The 25000-nt window shown below is 40.5% G+C and overlaps 3 protein-coding genes across 4 annotated transcripts; 2 read left to right on the top strand and 1 right to left on the bottom strand.

Annotated features, from left to right (window-relative positions):
• Nucleotides 1–165: 165 nt before the first annotated feature.
• Nucleotides 166–3085, top strand: nudt2 (nudix (nucleoside diphosphate linked moiety X)-type motif 2). The gene is made up of 3 exons (XM_082534898.1): nt 166–229; nt 1978–2120; nt 2213–3085. The coding sequence occupies exons 2-3, from the start codon at nt 1994–1996 to the stop codon at nt 2533–2535; spliced, it is 450 nt and encodes a 149-aa protein (XP_082391024.1). The 5' UTR covers nt 166–229; nt 1978–1993; the 3' UTR covers nt 2536–3085.
• Nucleotides 3086–9095: 6010 nt separating this feature from the next.
• On the bottom strand, nt 9096–15349 carry ube2r2 (ubiquitin-conjugating enzyme E2R 2). Of its 2 annotated transcripts, none has more exons than XM_082534590.1 (6): nt 14728–15349; nt 14147–14339; nt 10827–10913; nt 10594–10691; nt 9669–9803; nt 9096–9559 (listed from the first exon to the last, which is right to left on the bottom strand). In XM_082534590.1, exons 2-6 carry the CDS (start codon nt 14321–14323, stop codon nt 9274–9276), a joined length of 783 nt encoding a protein of 260 aa, XP_082390716.1. In that variant the 5' UTR covers nt 14324–14339; nt 14728–15349; the 3' UTR covers nt 9096–9273. The 2 variants fall into 2 exon arrangements, with proteins under 2 accessions (XP_082390716.1, XP_082390717.1); XM_082534591.1 differs by having other exon boundaries at nt 14147–14336.
• Nucleotides 15350–17677: 2328 nt separating this feature from the next.
• Nucleotides 17678–24882, top strand: ubap1 (ubiquitin associated protein 1). The gene is made up of 7 exons (XM_082533883.1): nt 17678–17859; nt 19605–19651; nt 19768–19892; nt 20081–20923; nt 21474–21632; nt 22156–22257; nt 22389–24882. Exons 2-7 carry the CDS (start codon nt 19612–19614, stop codon nt 22527–22529), a joined length of 1410 nt encoding a protein of 469 aa, XP_082390009.1. The 5' UTR covers nt 17678–17859; nt 19605–19611; the 3' UTR covers nt 22530–24882.
• Nucleotides 24883–25000: the final 118 nt, after the last annotated feature.

The following is a 25000-nucleotide window of genomic DNA, read 5'->3' as shown; positions in this document are numbered from 1 at the left end:
TTATAGAGACAACAGAATATATGCTAACAGGAATAATTTAGTGATGTAATGCTATATTAACATACGTTATATAAGCCAATAATAGAATACTTTTTATATTTATTGATTGGTTTAGACTTGATTTGATAATTTTTGTTCTACAAACCGGAACTATCTGTGTCATTCTTTGCAGAGTGCCCGGAGTATTTTCTCGGCGCTCCGCTCTCTCTTCCTTGTCAAATCATTCACTGTAAGTAGTTTGCGCTGATTTCTTGAAAATAATTGACTTATAATGGCCTCGTGCAGTGTGTGAGCATGAGGTGAAGATCAGCAGTGCGTCCGGTGGAGCAGAAACATCCACCATAAAAGCGGCGGTTGAAGCTCATATTAGGCTTCACATCCGATTTGAAAGCTAGCTAACCGTGTGCTGTAAATACTAACACATTTCTTTCCGTCAGTAAATATTTAATCGTCGCGACTGTGTTTTACAAAATAAATCCATAGAATCTGGTATAGAATTAGTCTTTAACTGTCGCTTGATTTTAAAATAAATATATAAAAGAATTAGTCTTCCCGCAAAGCTACATTTCAAAACCTGCACTGAGCTGGTTTAGAGTGTTTATAACTATTTTCACAGGACTTAGTACCACATGTACAATAATAAATGTATCCATCATTAATCTTTGCCGTAACTAACTAACAAAAAGCGATATACACAATTTGCTAGTACTGGATTGAACCCCCTTTGGTTTTCAGGACTGCCTTAATTCTTCTATGGGTTATGGTACATATTGATATGACAGCATGTCAATATAATGTTAATCTCCTGTTCCAGCATATCCCAAAGGAGCTTTTTTGGCCATTCAAATACAGGGAATAGCCTGGCTTAAAACTTGTCGTGCTCAAGAAACCAGTTTGAGATCATTTGAAGTTTGTGATATGGCACAATATCCTCCTGGAAGCAGCCATCAAGAGATGGGTACACAGTGGTCTTAAAAGGAATGACATGCAGGCTGTGAAGTTAAAATTGGTACCAAGAGGCCAAAGTGTGGCAAGATAATAATTCCCACACCATTACACCATCACCACCAGCCTGATGTATGGTTGGATCCATGCTTTCATCTTATTTACATAAAATTCTGACCCTACCATTCAAATGTTGCAGTAGAAATCGACACTCATCAGACCTGGCAACATTTTTACGACCATCTTCTATTGTTCAAGTTTGGTGAGACCGTGTAAATTGTTGTTTCAGTTTCTTGTTCCTGCTTCAAGGTTTGACATGCTGTGGATTAAGAAATGCTCCTCTGCATACATTGGTTGTAATGAACAGTTATTTGAGTCCCTCCTGTCAGCTCAAAGCAGTCTGGCCATTCCTCTGAACTCTGGCATCAGCATAGTATAGTCAAGCAGTGAACTGCCACTCACAGCGTATTTTCTGTGTTTCAGGCCATTCTCTGTGAACCGTAGAGATGGCCTTGTGGCAAAATCTCAGTAGATCAGCAGTTTCTGAAATACTTAAACCATCCCAACTGGAACCAACAGCCATGAAAAGCCACTTAAATCACCTATTCTGACACGTACTTTGAACTTCACTAAGTCGTCTTGACCAAAGTTGTGGCCACGTGATTGGCTGATTAAATATTTGGATTAATACAGTTGAGCAAGTGTACTTAACAAAGTGGCCTGTGAGTATATGTACATTTGTCTATGTTAATATTTGTGGGCATGTGCACCTTATCTGTAAAATACACATTTATGTAACAAATGCAAAACATGATGCATAAACAACAAAAAATGACTAGCACTGGACTTTTATTAAGGCACTGTTGAAAGAAATGTTATATTTTAGTTGAGTGCAGGATGCATGAGTTTGTGGTTTGACACTTTAAATTTGTTCTATATCTGCGGTTATAAAATGTTGTCATCATCCAATAAAGTCCTTAGTTTTCTGGAAAGCAAACACACAATAACAGAGGAATTGTGTTTGTGTATAAGTTGCTTTAACAGGAAGATGGTACTCCGAGCTTGTGGCTTTATCATATTTCGCCGTCTAGTCGGCCGCATCCCTCCTCCAGGCAACATCGAGTATCTCCTTCTGCAGACATCTTATGGGGAACACCACTGGACGCCACCGAAAGGTGTGTTTAAGAAACACTAGATTGATTTTTTCTTCATTACAGAAAATTACACGTTAATGAGTCTTTTTTCCCCCTAATAAATTCACCATAAGGTCATGTGGACCCAGGTGAGGATGACCTCACCACAGCACTGAGAGAGACCAAGGAGGAGGCGGGGCTTGGGGCAGAGCACCTGAAAGTGATAAAAGGCTTTGTTCAGGAGTTGCACTATGAGGTGCGTGGCAAACCCAAAGAGGTGCTGTACTGGTTGGCTGAGCTGAAGGACCCAGGGACTGCTGTGACTTTGTCTGATGAGCACCAGGATTACCGCTGGGCCCAGCTAGAGGAAGCCTGCACTCTGGCCCGGTACAAAGACCTGCAGGACACACTGAGAGCAGCACACAGACACCTAGAGGCATGTCAGGACAAACAATGATGTGTCACAGAGGAGAAGATCATAAATGGGAAGTAACTTCCTGCTGGTATGTGGGATCGTACCATTTTCTGGAAGAGCATCTGTTTTGAAAGCACTGCTCCTAATTCCTTTAACTGAATGAGTCTGACTTTCCCTGCCTTGTCTTTCTTTAAATACTTTCCAGAACCTTATGTAAGAGAAAGACTCCCTTAAGTCACAAAAAATCAGAGAGAAAATAAAATCAACAGTTGAATGCTAGGATTAAATGCACAAATGATGCGTTTATGATTGTAAATAAGCTGTATTGCAGGTTTGTGCATTACAGCTGGTTTTTTTTGGTCATTTTTTTTCGGTCTGTCTCCAGTTTGAATTAAATTTAGACCAACACGAAGGTTTTCTCCTACCTTTGATACTTACTCAGCTTTACATCATTTCTGAATGGATTGTTTTGTTTTTTCTCTTTTTTAAACATGCATTACAAAGATGCAAGGGGATACTGGGCTAATAATAGAAGAGTCAAGTGAAACACTAATGATAAAAATAAACTGTAAACAGCAGATGCTGCCACATGGTGGGGACAAACATTTTTTTTTCCTAAAGCTGCACATTTGATATCAAAAGCTGCAACAGATAACTAACATCATCATTGTCACGAGGAAAAGTTCTACATTAAATATAACAGTTAAAAAAACAACATCTTTGGATCTAAATACATTTATTTGCTCAGAAGCAAATGGTGAGAATAAACTTCATCCTTTTCTTGGGTACTGCTGCTCTTTTATATAAGTACAGTTAGACAGTCTGCTCTGGATTTCACGATAGAGGACTATGCCTTTGCTTGAAAGGATAAAATGAGAGTTTTTGAGGAAAAAAAATGTGTGCCTTCAACTCAAGAAGCAGAATGGGAGCGCTTATGGTTTTAATTACCTGTCATCTGTCATTATGAAGACACAAACGGGCAACGGCAGTGATCATGTAAGTGGAGGTCACTGAAACACCGATACATCTACCTTAATATACTAGAAAATATAATATTTACAAAAAGGTAAGTCAGTAATAATTTTTTTATGTCTGTCAAGAGATTACAAGCTCTTCCAACAAATATTAAAAGCCGACTAATGGATTTGAAATTACCCTCACGAGTAAACATTAACAGTGAAGTATGCTACTTTTTTAGCTTCTTTTTATGCTATGGTGCTTCCTAATATCATCTCGCACAGTAATCCAGAACCCCCCTCTGCAGCCACGCCTTGGATCTCTTCAGTGGCAAAACCACCAACTCACCCGAGGCATGTAGTCTTTCCAGCGTGTCCTGGATCTTCCCCGAGGTATCTTCCTGGTGTTCTATGACAAAAACACCTCACTACAAGGTGCCCTGGAGACATCCTCGTCAGAACACCGAATCACCTCAGTGAGCTGTTTTTGATAAAGAAAAGTAGCAGCTCTACTTCCAAATGACTCCTCACTCGATCTCTACGGCTGAGCCCAAACACACTTCAGATGAAACTCACATCTACTGCTTGTTTCTGTGATCTTATTCTTTTGGTCACTAGCAGGAGCTCATGGCTGTAGATAGATAGACTGGTAAATTGACAGCTTCACTTTCCAGTATAAGACCCTCATCACTACCAACACCGCAAAACCGTATTTATCTTCCACTCCACTCCTCACTCGTGAAGGAGAGCCAAGATAATTCAATTCCTTCAACAGCTCCAGGTGTAGATGCTCTTGGGAAGAGTGTTACTACTGGCAATATGAGCCATGCTTTTGTGATGGTTGTACAGGGACTGAATATGACAATGAGCCAGGTGCACCATTCTCCCTAAGCACCCGGACACTCCAAAGGACGCAGTTATATGCCCTCTCCAAGTACACTCTAACAGAGGGACCCACCGCCTCAGTACACTGGCAAGACCTTTCCAGGTGAGCTGAAAAGTGTGATTCCCATGTAAATGTACCACACACAGTTACAAGAATAGTTACAGGAATCCCCGTATCACCGCCCCAGTCTGCTAATCCAGAGTCACTGCTCCAGACTTCCATAAAGACTATGCAGAAGAGATTTAACCAACAAAGTCGCAAAACATCATGAACCTTGAGGAAGTCAGGGTGAATTCCAGCCACCCAGTGGCACAGTCATCCAGCAGTTGTTTTAGTATCTTTGTCACCTTAGCCATAGTGATGGCCCTCACCAGCTTTGTCTCTAGACTTACTTCTTTACACATATAAATTGGGAAAACCCAGGGACTGAACGGGTGATATAAGAAAGATATCGAGTTTAAAATCCTTGAAGATTTTTTAATCCATATCCTTGGGTACAAAGTCTGGAATGAGCAGGCTCGACTGCAGGCATACTTATGATTCGTAGAGTTTCTAAAACTAGAATAGGAGGCCAAGTCTTCAACTCTCAGGCTCCTCTCCTGTGGAACCAGCTCCCAGTTTGGATTCAGGAGACACAGAGTAGAGACACCCTCTGTACTTTTAAGATGAGGCTTAAAACTTCCCTTTTCAATAACGTTTGTAGAGGACTGGGTCAAATGATCCGAACTATCCCTTAGTAATGCTGCTTTAGCCTCAGACTAATGGGAGAGTTCTCATCATGAGAAGGGGACCTCTCCCCTACTCCCTCTTTTTAGTTAACTTTTATCCACTTTCTCAGTTTGTTTAGTCCTTGTTTTTGACTTTGGTCTCTCACTATTCCCCCCCCCCCCCATTTCACCTCATACACAAACAGTCAAAGCAGATGTCTGCCCCTCACTGCGCCTGGTTCTGCTGGAGATCTCATCCTGTGAAAGGGGAGTTTTTCTTCCCCACTTTTGCCAAGTGCTGCTCATAGAGAATTGTGTTTGGGTTTTCTCTCTCTAAAAGTGGAGGATCTTTACGTTACTATGAAAATCCCTTGAGATATCTATTATTGTAAACGAAGAAGGGAAAGAGAAATCCTACAGTAATACATCTTGCTAAAAACTATACCCTTGTGACTGTGGGTACACCACAAACCTTATTGTAAATGTATGTTGGAACTACATGTAACTAATGAGAATGAAATCCATTTTTACCAATCTGATTATTATACATTGATGTCAAGCACAAAGGCAAAAATCCTGTAGAGCTCAACACTCAAAAATTGACTAGTATCATTTACTTAGTTTGAGAGTAATCAAGGGTCAGTGGCTCAAATAAGGTGAAAATCCTTTCAATAGGCTTTGATGACATACTGTTTTATTTCTTATGATTTTCAAACTGAACCACCATTACTATCCATTTGCATATCACTCCTAATTTTAGTCAAAAATCAAACTTGCTGTGTTGTCCATTTTTCATGACATGTGGGCTTAGCAGCAACAGATATCTGAGCCATATTGCAAATAACCCAACAACGTCATGTTCTTTTCTTTCTTTTTTTTAACAATATAAACTGAGTGACATTTGCATCCTCACAAACAAAATGATGGGAAAAAATGAAATAAGATGAAACCGACAAGGACAGCATAAACATCATTAGGTGTGGACAGACTGTGGTACCATTGTGGACAGCTCAATCAGCAGAGTGTGGGACCATGCGAATGTCTCAGGATGACCTCACTGTGTCCACCCACACTTTAGAAAATACACGCTTGTGATTCACACTCACACACAGAGAATAAACAAAGTAAATGATTTCATTCAGTTTTCTATGCAACTGTGTGTGGAATAACATGTTAAAATTATGGATTGCGACTCATTTTATTTAATCTTTTCTCTTTTTTTTTGTTTCTTCATCTTTAGCATTAATAGTCCGCGGCCTTCTTAGCATTTCTCCACCTCCCCTCAGGATAAAAAGAAGGCATATGTTTTATTTAAGAAGTGGAGAGTTCTAATACTGAAGCTGATTAAATTCATCATCAAATTGCTACCAAAAGGGCTACACTAGATCTATTTATTTCTCTAATGTGAATTCAGATTTCTAAATTTTGGGTGAAAGGCAAAAACCTGGCTTTAAAGCATTCGTGACATTTTAGGAAATGCAATTATTTGTTTTTTGTGCTGAGACTGAGACTAGAAGATTGATATAACAGTTCATTTTTACATTTCTTAAAGACGTTTTGTTAAATAAACAAAAGTAATAATTAATAACCTTTGATTACAATCCAAAATTTAGACGTTCTCATATCAATCTTCAGCATCAGAAAGCATGCATTTCCCAAAATGTTCAGCTCTCTCTTTAGCAGACACACGTGAGATTTGTACTTTCCATTGTTTACTACTGAGCTTACTTCTTTCTACGTGGTGATGGGCAAAAATGGTGATCACAACAAGAAGAAGTCCAGAATCTCAATCATATTTCCACCTCCTCTCGTGGCTTGGTATCAAATCCATTCAGTCTTTTAGGAGTGAATTTTGTTTGTCGCCGTTCTCAACAGAATCCAGTCTTTGCAAACCTCCAAAGCACAAGGCCAGGAGACAATACTTCACTCCTTTGGCTTCACATTAAAATCCAAAAAGGTATGTCTCTAAGAGTCTACTCACTCTGCATTAAATCCATTACATGCATCCATTCGTCCATAGTCTTTAAAATGAATGAATGTGGGGCTGGACTTGTTTTCCTTGGCATAAAATCCATCCATTGGAGTCACAACCCCAGTGCTCCACTGTGTTCAATGAGCAACAGGTTCTTAAAACATAGCTCAAAATGCATGGTTTACTCGATGCGGCACAATGATGCTGTTCAGTGTGTTCAAAAGCTTAATACTCAAAATGTGTGTGTTTTTTTTTCTTTTTTCTTAAATCAGTCAAATCCTCAGATGATTCACGCCTCCAGAAACAGCACTTGAACAAAGTGCCTACAAACTGAATGGTTCATCAACTGGACTACTGAAACAAAGGAAAACCCTGACATCATAGTCAATATGAATAGTAAATGTAAATATACACACACGGGGATAACAGGCAATCAGTGTCGTATTCATTCAAATGCAAATGTGTATCTAAGCTGCATGTTGATCTTTGTCCCTGTCGATAAACAAGACTCTGGATGTGGTGTAGCACAGTAACAACATCCAGTTTTCACTAAGTTGCATTGAAGCATCAATTGGGAGTCACAGGGCACAAAAAAGAGAAGATTTTCACATCTATCGCAACGTAATGCGAGCATTGCATTGGGGAGAAAGAGATGCATTTTGATTTTCTTTACCCTACCGAAAACAGAATGACTTAACGGACGCCAGTCTGCACTAACAGTAACATTCAGTGATGTGTAAATGCTTGAAGAGGGATCGGAAACTTTCAGAGCAATCTTAGCCCTCTAATGAGACCAAGTGAGATATAAAGAAAAGGAGGCGGAGGTGAGGAGCAGGTGTGTCTTAAGATTCTCTTTGCTTTTTCTCTCTCAGTGAAAGTCTGAGGCCCTGAGGTTTACGAGGCAGAGAGAGGTGCGGGAGGCGATACGAGAACACTCCCCCCCCACACCCTTAATGAAATAACGCTGCTTTGCCGGAAAATGAGGGTACTACTGAAGGTGTATCCAAGAAGGTGGAACGCCAGAGCCTGCGTTTGCACGTTCAGGTTGATTGCATCAAAGTCGAACAGGCTAGCGTTTGGGACAGAGATATTCTGCTGGGGGGGGGGCAGAATGAACGACTGTGACGTGACGAGCCGGCCAACTCATCGACTGGTTAATGAGCCAAAGGGGTAAGTGTCCATTAACCAGCCTGTGTGAGCCTTCTGAGAAAATACAAGTGAAGAATGTGTCGGTCAAATAAACACATAAAAACAGCAACAAGGACAGACACAGTGGATAGATCCAACTTTTCTTCCAACCCAAAACCAAACAATCCGTCATGGGGCTGGCCAGTGACAGCGGAGTTCAAGAGACCACCACAAGGACTATTTGTTTTCATCATTTATCAAAGCTAAGACAATTTGCTTACTTACTTATTCAAAATCAAAGAGTTCTTTTAGCTTTAGGAGATGTGCAGCAGGAAATATTGATATACTGGAAGATTTTGTTTTACCGTGTATCTAGTAGGATTCAAATATATGTGTACACCTACTACACCGTAATATTTATTATGTCATTGCTGCTGTTGGCTAAACTGATTTTCCTAAAACCAAGGTGTGACTTCAACAACCTACTCTTTCTAAAACAAAATGACTGGTTTAGCAAGACAACACTGAAATTTAATGGCTGAAGGCTAAACTTAACCACAACCAAATAACTTAAAGTAAGGTAATATGAGCAACTGTCTAAATGAGATTGTAATACAGCGAGGCATAATCTACTTTGTGACTTGGATGCGATTGAACACATGCTAACGATAAAGAAACACTCTAATGTTCAAGTCTGCAGAAGCACGCCATCTTTGTGGTTTATGGTAATGAGGAAAAGGCCAGACCCTCAAACTCTTCCATGGCACATTTTAAAAATGTGAAACACCTTCAGGACACTCTCAAACAGTGCTGGAGTAATAAAACGTTCGTTGCCACACAGAGTGCGAGCTGTAATTAAGGCAAACGGTGGAAACGTCAAATTCTGCTTTCAGCGAGAACACTACCTACAACGTTTTGCTGAAAAGTTACGTAACAGCATCAAAGGAATTGCATTTGACCCAACGCTTGTATTAGTTTAATAAATGATGAAAGATTTTTTTTTTTTTTGGCAGTAGACTTTTGACCCCATTGTATGTGCAAATATACATGTGCACACATACACACACATACACACACAGAAAAAAGAAGAAGGGTGGTGGAGTTGGCAGGAAGAAGTTATCATCCAGATCATCACGAGTCTTCGTTGCCAGAGTCGTCCTGGTTGTCGTAACATCTGGTGGACGTCCCGCAGTCCTCCACGGCGCCGATTCCCCCGGCTTCACCTACAGACTCCATCTCGCTCTCGTCCTCCTCCTCGTCCTCCTCTTCCATGTCGTCGTCGTAGAGGTCGTCATAGAGAAGGTCTGAACTGCGGTCCTGAGAAGGAACCCGGGTTTGGATGCAGTACTCGGCCAGCGTGGTGGGCACTTTGACGCCGTCGCGCTCCGCCTCTGCTGCTGTTGACATCACTTGCTTCCTGTGAGCAAACGTGGAGGAGGTGTATTATTTTTTTTTTTCTCCATGTTGCATAAAATACATTTCTTCAAAGTAACTACACACACTGGTAAGAGTGTGTTCATTTGTACCTGATAATCTCTGCATACTCCTTGTCCTTGCCTTTGCTGTCCCTCCATTTGCGAAACATAACTGAGGCATCCACATTGGCTGGGGAGAAGGTGTTTGGCTCGTTGAGCAGAGAGATCACACTAAGCAGGATGGTCCTGATTATCAGCACGTACGCACACATGCCACACACACACACACACAGAGTCGAAATGAGGACACTGTAATATCAGATGTCGTTGTCATATGAAAGAAAACCTCTACACGAGCTTTTTGAAACCTCAGAAGCTGTATCCCAGCTCGGAGAGAGGTGTTACCTCACCTCTTTCCCCTCGTGGCTCAATTACATTCTACACCCAATCTGCTCAAGTTTTCAAACACAGACTCGGCACTTTAATGCAACTCTGTGTTTCTTGCTGATATGCTAAATTTAGAAGAAATTCAGAAACCTACCCTACAGTGGTGTCTACCGCTACAGATAGAATACAGAACAAAGAAATGGTAGAAGATAATTATATCCAATTCTTAATTTCATTTATGAAAATTAAATAAGACCTAGATCCAATTTTTGTGCCACAAAAAATGTCTAATTTAGCCAAAAGGAAACTGAACCACAGCTAGCTGTTCCTAGCAGCAGCATTTTTAGACTCGATCTGCTAGTTTTTGGCAGAAATCAGAAACTGAGGGGTCTAGTGGGTTCATGCCTGTCTAACTCGTCCCCGCCGCTGAATTCTTCATGTTCAAACATGCAGTATTAAAACAACTGTAAACTGACATCACTTGAGGTAGTATGTCAGGCTTCACACAGCTCCCACCGGTGTTACAGTATGCTCTAAACAATTCTTTTCATGCTTGTACATGCAAGACACCCCCAAGACTTATCAACAGGCCTAAAGGTGTAAAATTAGTGAAGGTGAACTTGGACCAGAAGGTTTGCTGAGAAATTACCTGACATTCTGGGTGGGGTTCCACCTTTCAGAGGGCAGCTCCCCACTCTGAGGATCGTCAACAGGGGGGTGTAAGATCGAGATGCACACATCTCCATTCTGAAGACCAAAAGACATAAAGGAACATTTGTCAGGAAAACACAAACGCGGCAGCGTCTTTAAACAAATCCATTTTAAAAAGGAAATAGATGCCAAACTGCAAACACGAAAGCATTAAGATCCTTCAGGACAAACCTCATAGATGTTGGGGTGCCACATCTTGGTGAGGAAGCGAAAGGTTGGTGGGGAGTATGGGTAGTCAACTGGGAACTTGATGTGAGCCTGAAAGAACAAACAGAAGTCTGACTTCAGTTACTTGTAACTAAGCTTCAGCCATTTAAGATTACTGGGGTCTTAACTTCAAGGAGAAAGCATCTGGAATGTGAAAAAACCCCACTATCCAATTAAACTGCACATGTGTGTATTTTTATTTGTGCAATAATAAATTATAATTATCAATGTTCACCAAAAAGTAGGACAAAGGAATCAAAAAGCTACATTAAGTAGATGTTGACAGTAGATTTAAGTTGCTATGGGGACAATTCATACACACATATAAAGTAAATAAAAAAATATATTTAAAAAATTATGGCCCACTCTTTGCATCGTTGCCTAAGTTCATTTGCGACGGCATTGCAACACCTCGATCCTTTTCTTTTTCATCCATTGTGGTACAGATTTGTTGCTGTGCTTGGGATCACTGTCCCATTGTCAGGCAGAAGGCCTCACATTTAACTCTAGAACATGTTTGTATACAGAGAAGCTCACAGCCAACTCCATGTCTGCAAGGTGCCCAGCTGCTCAGGTTCTGTGGCTGTAAAGCCAGCTCAAATCACCACTACTCCACCACCGTTCTTTATAGTTGGTATCACATGTCTGCCTTTCTGCAGACATGGTGCTGTTCATTATGGCCACACGTGTCAACTTGGTCTCATCTATTAACTGACTTTTTTATTTTTATTTGAATTTTATTTTTTATTTTATTTGTATTCTTTCACTTATTGTTGCATGTGTGTTGTTACTGCCTGTGTTTGAGTAATTTCTGTAACTGTGAGACATCTGCTGCTGCCTATCTTGGCCAGGTCTCCCTTGAAAAAGAGCTTTTTAATCTCAATGGGATCTTCCTGGTTAAATAAAGGTTAATAAATAAAATATTCAGAGGACATTGACCTATGATGCAGCTTTCCAAACTTCCAATTTCTTTTTAGAAAGAAGAGGCTTTCGCCTGACGACCCTTCCAAAAAAAGACATACTTGTTCAGTATTATTCTAATTGTGCTGTCATGAACATTAACATTTAACATGTTAACCGAAGTCTGTAGAATCTGAGATGTAGTTCTTGGGTTTCATGTTTGAGCATTACACAGTCTGACCTGGGGTGAATTTGCTGGGCTGATCTGCAAACTGCAAAGAAATCTTGCTTTTATAGAGATGGCCACACTTTCCGATGATCAGTTAATAAAAAGCATTTCATCAGTAGCACCTGACTGCTATTAATTCCTATGAAAGCAGTACTATTGTACTCAGGTGCTACCGGACTCTTGTGAAAACATGTAAAATATTGATATTCTATGGAGCAATACATATGAAAGGTCTTGCTTATTTAAGCAGGTCAAACGTCAAAGTTATGTTGTTGTAACGCCACAGCCTAACTTTTAGAAGGGTGTTAAACTGGCATTTGGGGCATTATGAAAAAAATATACAAAGTTTAGCAGCTGAAACCCTTTAAGTTCCTGTTTTTATTTACATTTTAAAGAGCATCCTAACTTCTTTTTGGACACGGGGTTTCAGTCAGCCACAAAGTTGCTTCCTTTACCGTCATATTTTAAACCACATCACATCAGAGAAATAGTTACACATCCAGCCGTACCAACAATTAGACTGTGAATCACCCTATATTGTCATCGGTTCCTAATTAATTTCACTGTGACACAACATCAGGTGCTTCTGGCTCTTTCTTTCCAAAGTATTATCAGAGAAAAAGGATGGCAGGCTTGGGTGTGTGTAGCTCCGCCCTAACTCTCACTGAACTGCTTGCCCGTCTGATAGGACTATCATTACTCCACAGCTAGTTACTAAATTACTGCAACTGTGTGACATTAAACACGTAGACGTCATGACACACTGGCATGAGTTCCACTGCTTAGTATCAGTCGCTGAAGCAACATTTCTTTTTAAATGTGCAAACACAAGTTAACAGATTGGTGTCAAAGTAACAGTAAAGTCTAACATGTAGTTGCCTTCATGGGCATCTTTCTCTTTTTATCACTTTGAGCTCGTCTGGATTTCTGGGTTTTATTTATTTTTCTGTCTGCATCACATAGTCTATCCTAAAATTACTTTTGTATACCTTAAAGTGAGGGCAATCAACACAACACAGAGAATTCTGGGGAATGATTGAAAGCTGTTGCTTGACTTTAAATCCAAACACCTTTCACTTTACTCTCAGTATAATTACAGGGGACACTGAAGATATCCCAAAATATCTCATCCCTGTACAAAAGCATGATTGTGTATGGTGTAGGCTGCAGGAACCAGGCAGTAAAAACAAAGTTACACTGAAACACCTGAATTGTACTACAATTCACTTTCACCAGTTTTTCATTAAATGAAGGTCAGCTGCACCACCCACCAGTCGGGCATTTACAAGACTAAACAAGTAATTTATTAATGTCATTAGGCACTGGCTGCCAAAGTATTCAACAAACGAGTAGTATACATGTCCCTTAAAAAAAAAAGGGAAGTCCACATTTCCTGTTTGCTAGCTATCACATAGACTGGAAAACCAGCCCAGAGTTCACTCTTACTTGTGGCATCTAATCCTGACATTTGTTAGTGCTGATGTTCCTCAAATTTTTGTGGCTAAAGACATGCCAGTTAAAAGAGTATACTACAGCAATACCTGCTCTGTCTTATCCTTCCATTCCCACTAGGCTACAGCATCATCTGCGTAGCACCAAGCTGAAAGCAGGTGCTCTTTATGCTACATTTTCTAAATGTTTCACCGAATATGCAACATATTCAAAGAAAAAAATATAATGAATCTAATCATGTCCCTTCTCTCTCTGTACTCAGGTGCCATTTATATCAGTCTCGTAGCTAAAAATAGCAAGCACAACCATCTTACAGTGAGGTGGGTGAGGGCTGGGTGAGGGCTGGCCGAGGAGAAGGACAGGACAGAACGACTGAAAATGAATAAAATATAATATAAAGCCTAAAAATTCCTCGCCCATTAGAGGCAAACCACGTTTCAATTACAGCTTCAAGAAGTGAAAAAGATCTAGTTTGAAAGTTTGAGTTTGTACAGATTTTAGTAGGAGGCTAAACTACAAAGCTGTGTTAAGAATTGTAGCATGCCCTGACATATATTATATTACAAAGAAATTCTAGCCGATAATATATTTGGTCCCTAAACATATTTATTGTATGTGTTTGTTCGCTAATGAATAGCTTCATATGAACTCTTTAAGTAAGCATGACTTCACATAATATGTGTACTGGAAGTGATTGTCCCACCTTGAAGTAGCCTCCCTCATACAGGGTATTCGGGGGACCAAAGATGGCCACTTCCCAGTTGTAGAGGTCAGACTCCTCCACCAGAGTGATGCGGAAGCCTTCCACTGGCTGCTCCTGCAGAGACTTCAGCTCCATCATGAGGGCCTTCTGGGAACTAGGGGTTGACTGGTGGGCCATGTTCTTTTCCACACTTCTTGACAACAGTTAGCCGCACAGATCAGTGAGAGGAAGCAGGAATTGTGGAGTGGACAGAAATATTACGAGTTTAATGACACTGTCAGGACTCTACTCACTTTTCATGCATTTTTAATATCATGACCAGTTTGACTCAGAAAACAGCTGCAGTGTCTTAGCTTTGCTTTCATTAACAGGAGTCTTTCTAACAAAAACGATAGGAAAAGCAAAACGCTGTGAAATTAAACCCTACATGTAAAAAAACAACAACAAAAAAACCAGGCACACACAAAAACAGCTCATAAACATTCAGGATTTGTGGCCTGCAAAGCCTGATTATGTCAGTGGTTTGGCTCGCAGGCCCATTATAGTGGGGGGAAAAAGCAAAGTTAACAGAAAGTGTTTACCTCTGTCTCCTTGCACTGTGTTCGCTTCCTTATAGCTGAGCCCTGCAGGATAAACTCATTGGCTGTCCATGCTAACCTGGCTGTGCCTTGACAAAGAGACAGTGACAATAGCAGTGGCTTTTTTCCCCTGCTAAAGCCTATGGCTGCTCCTCGTGTTGTGTTTCCGAAATTCTTTGTGTGCCAGTGTTGACAGTTGACATGGAGCAAATATCAGTGTAAGTCACGGTCTCCTGCGGATCATTCTTGGCTTTAAAACAGGACTCTGGCTCTCCCTGCCATCTCTCCGTGCTGCTGGTTCGGTTCGGACAGGCGCCCAGCTGATCTCTGCTTGTTTATGTTTGTTTATCTGCTCACTGGCAGTCTCAACTTCTCCACACGTCAGCTAAACCCCTACCGAGCAACTTCGTTCAAATAGAGCAGATTTTCTGCTCTTTGTCGTCTCTCCGGCACAGTTACAGTGTAAAAGACTGAAAATTTCGAGCCCGCGGTCGCTAAAAGGACAGTAAGTGAGAGGTTTATACTCGCGAATTACAGTGGATTTAATCGATTTTTATTTTCCTCCCATCTATGCTTCCGGCTATCATTGCGCGTGTCTGCAGAACGTAAAGCGCGTATCTGAACGTGACGTGCGCGCACTCGATGTTATTTTACATGTTCGTTCGCGTGACATTTTTATGTTTTAGATTCCAAAAATACATATTTGTAAAACATATTTTAATAATATGTTATTATTTTTTATGTAAGTTGGTTACATTATTTGTCTAAGCTCCCTCGCTCTCTTTCTTAATACTAAATATCTGCAGCGTGAAGTCCTCCACATACATACATACGGGCATTAATATTAGATCTCAGACATTATTGACATTATTGTAATTTTCATTAAACCTACGTCTACTTCCTGTCCTTAACTATATCCCCATATATTATTACTTATAAGAATGTCATATAAAGTATTTGGTTAGTTGGGGTGTATATATTGACGAGATCACAATTAGTGTTTTTTTTTTTTCAATCAATTTCCTTCACTGGCAATTCTCAGAGCATCTACAACACAGATGTCACTTACTGTACATTGTGGGCCATATGACTCTTACTTTGATCTCAAGTGAGAAGGAGCAGTGAAATCCCCCTTTCAATCAGTGCAAACAGGTTTAACTGTACATTTAATATCTGGAATATATCAATATAAGAAAAGAAGTGCAGTTTGAACAGTATATCTCAATTTTGTACATGATAAAAAATAGTGCTGCTGTAGCAAACAAAACCAGTCAGCACGACACTTTGGACTTAAATTGTAAGACATAAATGTGTAAAATTACAGAATAAGTTCTGGTAGCTCATTGTTCAGACTGTGTTTTAATTCTTTTTTCTTTTTTATCATGGACCCACTGCAAATACTACTACTACTACTACTACTACTACTACTACTACTACTACTAATAATAATAATAATAATAATAATAATAATAATAATAATAACAAAAGTAAAATTATATTATTTAAAAAAAAAGGATATTTCTATATTAGATGATATTGGAAAAAACATCTAATATCTTTTAAAAGCTTATCTATTACTTGATTTTCATTGGCATAGTAGGAATGACCATGGTGGAGGTCTTCATCGGTAGGAAAAATAATAAAACGCTGGGTGGGTGCTATGATGTTACTGATAGTGAACTTTATTTTATTCATAAGGTTAGTTAGTAGAGTTACCAACCGTCCTGTAATAAACAGAATGTCCCGTATTGAGAGAAAATATTAGGCGTTTCTTATTGAGCTGAAAAGGAACGCAGTTTGTCCTGTACTTCAGCTAGAATGGAAAAAGACACAAAGCTGGAGTTATTCTGTCATTACGCTGCACAGCTGCCTCTTCTTCGCTCATTCTCTCCCCTCCCTCTCCTGTTGCTACTTCAATCATGAAACTGATCAATGATCAGCTGATCGGCTTTTCTGTCACAAGTCCCGTCTCTCTTGTTTGTTTATCTCCCACTTTGTGCCAATAAGAAGAAACCAGCGGATGTCGCGCTAAACAACAGCAGCACGTTTAAGCTTGATCAGCTGTTGTTAGAATTTATTTAATATTAATTTCTAGTGTCAGCTGATGCTTGGTGGTGCCACAGCTGTAAAGCTGCTGGTCCTGATATTGGTTTGGATATGTGGTGAGAGGGAAACATGAAGATGAAACCAGGAGATGTCCTTACTGAATCTTCATTGCTGAACAGGTGATGGAGAAACAGGTTTACCTTTTAGGTGACATGAATGAGTTGAAGGGAAGTTATGAACTGTTTCTGAGAGACAAATAACACCAGGATCCTTTTTTATGTAGCTGACAGCTGGTAACTGTGCAGGAGCGGGTCTAGCAAAGTTTTGCCAGGGGGCCAGGTAGGGCAGTAACAGGGAAAGGGGGCACAAAGAAATACTTTTCTTTCTTATTCTCATTTAAAATGTCTAGCTTTTAATAGAAAGAAAATGTACTTTATTGATCCCTGTGGAGAAATTCCTCTCTGCATTTAACCCATTCAGTGAAGCAGTGGGCAGCCATTGGGCGCCCAGGGAGCAGTGTGTAGGGATGGTACCTTGCTCAGGGGTACCTCAGGGTAGCTGTTCAGGGGAATCGAACCCCCGACCTTCCGATCATGGGGCCACCTCTACATACACAAGACAGTGTACATCACTGTCACGACAGCTTTTGTTTCATTCAAAGGCTTTATGGCTTTTCCTATAATACCTGGTGGGCCGGTCTCTAGCCGATTTTTTGTCCCAGTCCAGCCCTGACTTAAATTGATATTTAATCTTTCCATAGCCATACGTCAAATAAGCATTGCGATAATATAGCAACCACTCAACATTGTTATTCTATAACCTGGCTGTGACTGTTTATTAAAATACTCATTTTGTGTAGTTTAAATCAACAGATTTTGTGTTCGCGTGCCTGCCGTTGTGCCGTGCATCCGAGTGACGTCAGACAGGAACCAGTGGAGGGGAGGTTGACAAATCAAGATGGCGACCTACGCTGAAGCAGGAAAGAGGTTTCAGTATAAATAAAACCGAATCGGAGATTAGCTTAAATTGGAGTGGCAGCGATATAAAGCGTCGTTTGGATTTTGAAAGAACAAGACGGAGCAGATACTGGTGAGAGCGGCATGTTCTTTTCTATGAGCTCGTTTAATGTCAGGGGCGGTGGCAGCACAGGCAGCAGCCTGTCCTGTCCGGCCACATAACAAACAGGCCACTGGCGAAGCTAAGCTTATTAGCATGAATAGTGGTTTACATATTCGCCTAACGTCCGACGGTTATATGGTTCGAGTCGAGGTGGAGACATGCATCCCTTTTGGGATGCGTCAGAAAGGGCATCTAGTGTCTGCCAAATCAAAATATGCGGATCTTTCGTCGTGGCGACCCCGTGTAAATAAGGGAGCCGCCGAAAAAAGGTTTAATGACATTCCACCAAGATAGTTAGCCACTATCTAGTGGTGACTGTCAGCGAGTTAAATAATTTGGCTTTTAGAGTCCTAAAATGTCGAGTAAACTACTGCTATATCCGACGCTGGCTTGTTTAACTATCACCGTCACTGTGAAACTGTTAGTGCGCTGAGCTGGAAGTACCCTAAGAGTGTAGACTGGCTTAGCTTGAAGCTAAGGCTATCATAACTTTAGTGCCACTAGCTTACGAATATATCGTACTTGGGGGAATATTTTATGACACATACGTGTAAGATGGGACTATTGCAATAGTCTGGTTTAACTCATCGCTGTCTGAAAATGTGTTTTCGACTATTATCGCGGTGCTTTCGTTCTCGTTTTAGCTTCGCAGTTAAGTTACTCAAACTTATTTACCTTCATGAGTCAGCCACCGCTGTCTGCGATATTATAAATGACTATAATCGTGTGATTTATAATATCTAATATGTTTTAACTCTAATCGTGGTTTGAAGCAGAAACATTATACCAGAGCCAGAAGGAAATCGTTATAAGATCATTTGTGAAAGTAGATAGAGGACCAATTGACTCGGTGTTTTGTTATATAACGTTATCACCAACTACTACACCCTACCAATTATTGTGGCGCTACTAAGCTAACGTCTTCGTACTTAAGACATCTGATAAAATAGATGCACCCCAATCACGAGATGTCTTGTGATCATGATTGATTTGTCTCAGTTGTTTGGAAGTGACACGGAACTAAAACATGTAAACATCTGTAGACTTGGGTGTTCATTTTCATTTATTCAGGAAGTGCCAGGTAAATTATCCTAGTGTGTCAGTAAACCAGGTGATACAGTGTTTGTGTCCACTTTAGCCTGAGGAAATCTGAAATGCTCTTTCTTTTAAAAACACAGAGCACTTCAAAGTTAATTAAATCGGCTTCAAAATATTTTCTGCTGGAAGCTGGTCTGCACACCAGCTCACAGATCAAAGTTCTCTGTTTCGCAGATTTGAAAACGGTAACGTCTGTGTCCATAATGTCAGGCTTTGTTGCACAGCATTACCAAATAACAGGATTATATAACTTGAAGATACTGGGCAACATAATGCACAAAGGCAAATAAAGCTATTTCCAATCTAAAAGGAATTGCACTACAGTATGAAGGCATGTTATTTCTCTTGTGCTTTAATTAGACATGTCAAATTGGCATTTCTCAAAACAACATACTTTAGTGCAAATATCCCATATTAGACAAAATATTACATATGTTGGCAAACTGGTGGAAGAAAGGCTGTGGAAGTCTACTTTGTGCTGGTTTCATAGTGGCACAACATTTTAAAATATGGTAGCCTATAGCTTATAACCCTTTGCTCTCTTTTATCACTAAATTAAAAAAAAAATCACGGTACTCTCACTGACCACTAACCAGCATGCTTATTTCTGTTTTCAGACTCTAAATGGCTGCAAGGAAGTCTGGCTCAGATGCATACAACAATGGCAAGGACTTATTTTTAGTACTTTGTTGTCTTACTGTTAGCTCTGTTGGTGCCTTTATCTGCAGTGTGCTTTCTGTAAAGTATACTTACTTTCTCCTTGTTTTTTAATGTGCACAGGACCCATCAGCTATCTTGATGATGTTCCCTTCAAGATAAATGATAAATTCCGTTGTCCAGCCAAAGTGGGTCTGCCTGTTGGTTTCTCTTTGCCAGACTTCGGCTCTGCATTGGCGGACACAAAGGTGGGTTTTTTCCCACAGATGTTAGCTGTGGCATAAATGCAGCTCTGCACATCATTTTTGGTAGTTGAAGATGAGATGCGAGGAAATCATTTGTGTTACTGTTATTCTCAATTTAATACAGTAAATATTTTCTCTTTTACTTTGTGTCCTGTTCACCCCTTAACACCTATCATTCTTCTTTTCCACAGTATGACTTTTCTCTCGAGAAACGTAGTGTGCGCTGGGGGGCAGAACTGGCTGAGGCCAGAGCGGCAGAAGCCAGAGCAGAAGAGGCTGCAGCCAAGCAGGAGGCAGAGAGCAGGAAGCGTTTGGCCAAGGCCCAGGAGGTTGATGGTGGTGGAGGGAAGAAACTCCAGTCTGCTGCAGAGGACCAGGACCTTCCACCACCAGCGCTGAACCCTGTTCTTGCAGGGCTGAGCCATAATGCCATCCTCACTCCGCTGCCTGCTCGAAGCTTTGACCACCGGAACACCCAACCCAGCACTCCTCAGCTACACAGCCTCAATTTAGCTGATTTTGAGCGGGAAGAAGATCCCTTTGACAAGCTGGAACTCAAAACTTTAGACGATAAGGAGGAACTGAGAAACATCCTCCAGAGTCAGCCTCAACCTCAAGCTCAACCTCAGCCACAGCATCCTCCTTCTGTTTCCCCACCAGAGATTTCTCAGCTAGGGCCAACATCACGTGGAAACAGCCCATCCCCACCCAGCATCAACACCAGCCTCTCATCCAAACCAGGCTTTGCCCACAAACCCAACGGGTTGGTTGCCTTGCTAGACATGGACAGAGTTGGGCATCCTGGAAGAGCAGCATTTGACACAGACGATCGCCCTTGTAACATTCGCTCTCTGACTTTCCCCAAGCTCTCTGATTCTGGTGACCCAGAACCACTGAGATACACTCCTCTCCCCACCACCGTTCCTGCTCCCCGACAGAACCTGCCCAATGGCAGCCCACCAACCATGCCCAAGGCCCAGGTTATTGTTGCTCCTGAGCTAGCCAGCCACACCAAGAGTGGTACACCAAAGCCTGTGAGTATAATTCAGTGTATACATTGAACACTTCAGCTGCAACTTCCACTATAATAATGAAACTTGGTTAACCAGGCAAGAGCGTACACAAGTGTTGTGAGCACGCTGCAGAGCTCTACTCTGCAACAGTGAAACTATGCAAGTCTCCTATTTATTTTTATGCAAGGTGAAGTCTATTTTTTCGTTTTTAAAAAAATAAAATAATAATATGGCTCTATGGGAAATTCTTTTCGCTTTAGGTGTATTAAATAGTCTACCATGCACTTTAGATGTTAACTTATCATGTTACAAAATTTCAATGCTTCTGTGCCATATTAAAAAAAACCTGCAGAATTAAAAATTTAAAAAATGCCCAAACTTTGCTTTGTCTTTGGTCCCAAAACCATACACTGCGTGCGGGCTGACTGTGCAAGTAGAAAACATACATTCCCCTTCATGAAGACTCGACATGTTTGATACATAAAAATATTAAAAGCGCATATCAAGGGATGGTTAAAAACAGTTCTTTGAGCTGTATTGATATTCATGCTTTTGCCCCCACCGCCATTAGGCCATTCTAGGGTCAGGATCTGCTGGTCTACCGTGTGGTGGAGCCCTCCTCAGCATGACTCCCAGCGAGCGTCAGTGTGTGGAGACGCTTGTGGGCATGGGCTACTCTTATGAAGGCGTCCTGCGGGCCATGCAAAGACAAGGGCAGAATGTGGAGCAGGTGTGACTCCCTCCTACTCCAACGTGCACAAATTTGGATTCATAACCTATTTGCTGCCTGGTGCTTAGCACTTCGTTTTGTCTATATGTTTTTGTCAGTGTGCACATGTATTAAAATAAATGTTTTGCACTCCACTCACTCTTTTTGTGAAAAGTTAAGGCAATAGATCAGGTTGTGTAGAGCTAGTATGAAATACTTAAAACCAATGATACAATGTTTGTCCATGGTTAGATGATTATGAAAATTATGAGTAAATGTGGTATAACTGGTATAAGTGATCTACATTGACCTGGTGAAGTTTGAGTAATGAGGTAGAATTGTGACTCAGTAATGTGAGATGATAGGCTCACAGAGCAGGAATTACAGAGTAAGAACTTTAATATGATGTTATTTCGGTTCACTGTAAAAACTTACAAAACCTATTAGTACCACATTGCTATTAAACTTGTCTTTTATGTGCGTATTTGAATTAGTTTTTGTTTTACTTCACACATAATAAACATTTACTTATTGTCTGTCCAAGGTACTGGACTATCTATTTGTCCACGGTCGTCTGTGTGAACGTGGCTTTGATGAAAGTGCAGTGGAGGAATGTTTAGAGATGTACCAGTGCTCAGAAGAAAAGGTTTGTACGACCAAATATACATCTCAAAAAGATGAGGAAAAACTGTCAGTGGACCTGAGAGGCTAAAAAGGTTTAAGAATACAATAAGAACAACAACAATGTAATTTCAACATATTTTTCACTCTTCCTAGGCATTGCAGTTTCTTGAGCTGATGTCAAGATTTGGTGAAATGGGATTTGAGCGGGATACCATCAAAGAGGTGCTGCTAGTCCACAACAACGATCAGGACAAGGCTTTGGAGGACCTGATGGCTCGTGCCACGGCTAGCTGAACCTAGCCAGTTGGCTAACCAAAGCTCTACCCAGGGCATGCCTCCCACTACCACCCAACAGCCCCTTTCCTTCCACCCGCCCTATCATACCATGCCCTGTCCTTGCCTTGGCTGTGGAAGGGACTGCTGGGAGACTGTTGTATTTCTCTGTGCTAAACCGCATTGTGTGTCAGCACTTCTTAATGACTGTGCCTAGAGTGGAGGAGGTTAAACTGTAACCATGCTTCTTGAGGGTGTTCCAGGATTTGGTACTGCTAGGATATTCGTGAATAGGAGGAATAACTGAGCTGTGGCAGTTGATGCCATTCTGATTTGCTTCCACTTGGAAGTGTTTATCTTACTGCAGGCAAAAAACAAAACTAAACGCAAAGCCGAATAAGGAGGAGCTGGTTACAAACTCTGGGTGCATCCACGAATGACCAGTTTGAACTTTAGAATCTCTAAAAAAAAAAACCTGCCATCTTCCACTGCTCACAGCAGACCTAGTAGACAGTGGAGGGGATAGGTGGGCTTGTGGACGCTTTCTTCAAACAGAACAGTTTTACATTAACAAATAAAAACAAAAGAGGGAAAAAGCACAGACAGAGAACTGACTCGCAAGGAGTGACCTCTGTGCTGGTGTGCCCGCACCTGTTTCTGTTCTACTTTATGCTTTCACTCATTCTTGTTGGTTTTTACAGTTCATTTTGGGCACTTTTCATGTTGGTTTCAAATTCAGTTTCTTTGCTTTCTGTTTTAGGAATTGCATTAATAGATCATTTGTCATCATAAGTATGAACACAAGAGTACTACTGCCCCATTGTGCTCTTTGACCTGCACTGGAAAGCCTGCTTGAAGGAGTAGGAGAGGTGTAAGAAATTGAGAAATATCCCATGATGTATTGGCACTGATGTGTCACATACCGCACGGGCACACACCTTTCATAATTATCAACTTATTTAAAATAGAACACTGACACTTTGATTTAAAAATAAAGAGGTTGATATAATAATGTAAGATATGTTAACTTGCAAAAGTGATGGTTTTAACTTTCACTGGAAAACAGTGGGGGGGGGGGGGGTTTAAAGAAAGACAGAGAAATGTGAGGGTTGCTTTTGCAGCCACGTCACAGTGCAATAGAGTCATTTCATATTGTTTGACTTTTGACTTGGCACTTTGAGCCTCAAGTGATTTTGGGAGAGGAGAAATGGTCTGCTGGCCTTGCTGGAAATTTTACCGGAAAAGCTTTGATTTTAGAGATTTCTGTCATTCACACACTGTTTTTTTTGTTTGTTTGTTTGCTTTTTGGATTTCATACCACAAACGCAAACAATACTTTTTCTTGGTTCACTGTTTTTCCCTACGAGTAAGATATGTGTTCATTCAGATTTTAGTTTGGTCGACATCTCCATAGTCTTAAACGGAGCATTTAAATGAAAAAGTCGAAAACATTTTCCATGATGTCAATTGGGTTGAAATTGTTTAAAAGAATTCCTCTTTTATCTTTTATACACGTGGTAATGGACCTGCTGAGTTCGGTATTAAAAAAGTGTGTCTGGTTTGATGGGGATTGTGAAAGGCATGGTAACAATTAAGGGCTTAATGTAAGCAAAGGGTGACTCAGAGAACTGAAACTTTACTCGGACTAGCTCAAATGAGAGGAGACCACTTCTAACCATCAGTCTGTTTGGTTTGTTTTTTTGGTTTATTTTGCCAATAGGGAAATTATTTTACTAAGATATTAGTGATAAATGTCTGAAAAATACACGGTACCATTCAAACAAAGATGAACACGTTTGCAGTAAATTCCCAAAGTGTTGGGGTGGTTAAAACTTTGCATTATTGGTTTCAGCAAGGCGTTGCGTCATCATCCAGCCTTTTGAAACTGAAATGTCAACAAGTAAGTTTCAGTTTTTTATTTTTAACTTTTAATTGCCTTCCTTTCTATTTACCAAGCTAAAGAAGACATACAAACACACAAGTGGTATTATAGTGTCCGTACTTGACTTTCGCGTAGCTTTGTTAATTATAGGTAAAGCTGGTGTCCACTTGCCTCTTCTCTGACAGCCCCACACCCTGGAGAGATTATAGAAAAAAATCTAATCTGAACTTCCAATTGACCTTTGCTTTCATTCTAACATCGGAGTTGTGCAAGGATGAAGCGCAACTGGTTTCTCATTTAGGCGATCATATTTAAGCATTTATATATTTAAATCTCCATCGATGATCAGTCTCCATCTAATGAACATTGAAATATTTTAATATTATAATAAATGGTGGGTAAGTGTCTTTCCCAAAGTCCTACAATGTGATTCAGAAAATGTTCAGTTTCCTCATTATCATTTGGAAATGATTAAATGTGCACATCCTTTGAGTGGTGAGATGGCTTTTTTTCTTTCTTTTTTTTTCTTTTTCTCAGGTTAGGAAACATGTCTATATTTATTTTCTCTCTGTTTAGAGGAAGAGACAGAGTAAATACAGAGAATTGGTAT

The sequence above is a fragment of the Aulonocara stuartgranti genome, assembly GCF_965226115.1.
Source record: "Aulonocara stuartgranti genome assembly, chromosome: 5".
Classification (NCBI taxonomy): Eukaryota; Metazoa; Chordata; class Actinopteri; order Cichliformes; family Cichlidae; genus Aulonocara; species Aulonocara stuartgranti.
The sequence above is the reverse complement of the archived record's forward strand: the minus strand, read 5'-3'. Positions and strand labels throughout refer to the sequence as shown.

Excerpts from the sequence above, each read along its gene's own strand:
- nudt2 (XM_082534898.1), top strand. The coding sequence starts at position 1,994 with ATGGTACTCCGAGCTTGTGGCTTTATCATATTTCGCCGTCTAGTCGGC. Across the intron at positions 2,121-2,212 it reads CCACTGGACGCCACCGAAAG|GTCATGTGGACCCAGGTGAG; the intron begins GTGTGTTTAAGA and ends ATTCACCATAAG.
- ube2r2 (XM_082534590.1), bottom strand. The coding sequence starts at position 14,323 with ATGGCCCACCAGTCAACCCCTAGTTCCCAGAAGGCCCTCATGATGGAG. Across the intron at positions 10,914-14,146 it reads ATGAGGGAGGCTACTTCAAG|GCTCACATCAAGTTCCCAGT; the intron begins GTGGGACAATCA and ends TTGTTCTTTCAG. Across the intron at positions 9,560-9,668 it reads GAGTATGCAGAGATTATCAG|GAAGCAAGTGATGTCAACAG; the intron begins GTACAAATGAAC and ends GTTTGCTCACAG.
- ubap1 (XM_082533883.1), top strand. The coding sequence starts at position 19,612 with ATGGCTGCAAGGAAGTCTGGCTCAGATGCATACAACAATG. Across the intron at positions 19,893-20,080 it reads CTGCATTGGCGGACACAAAG|TATGACTTTTCTCTCGAGAA; the intron begins GTGGGTTTTTTC and ends TCTTTTCCACAG. Across the intron at positions 21,633-22,155 it reads AAGGGCAGAATGTGGAGCAG|GTACTGGACTATCTATTTGT; the intron begins GTGTGACTCCCT and ends TGTCTGTCCAAG.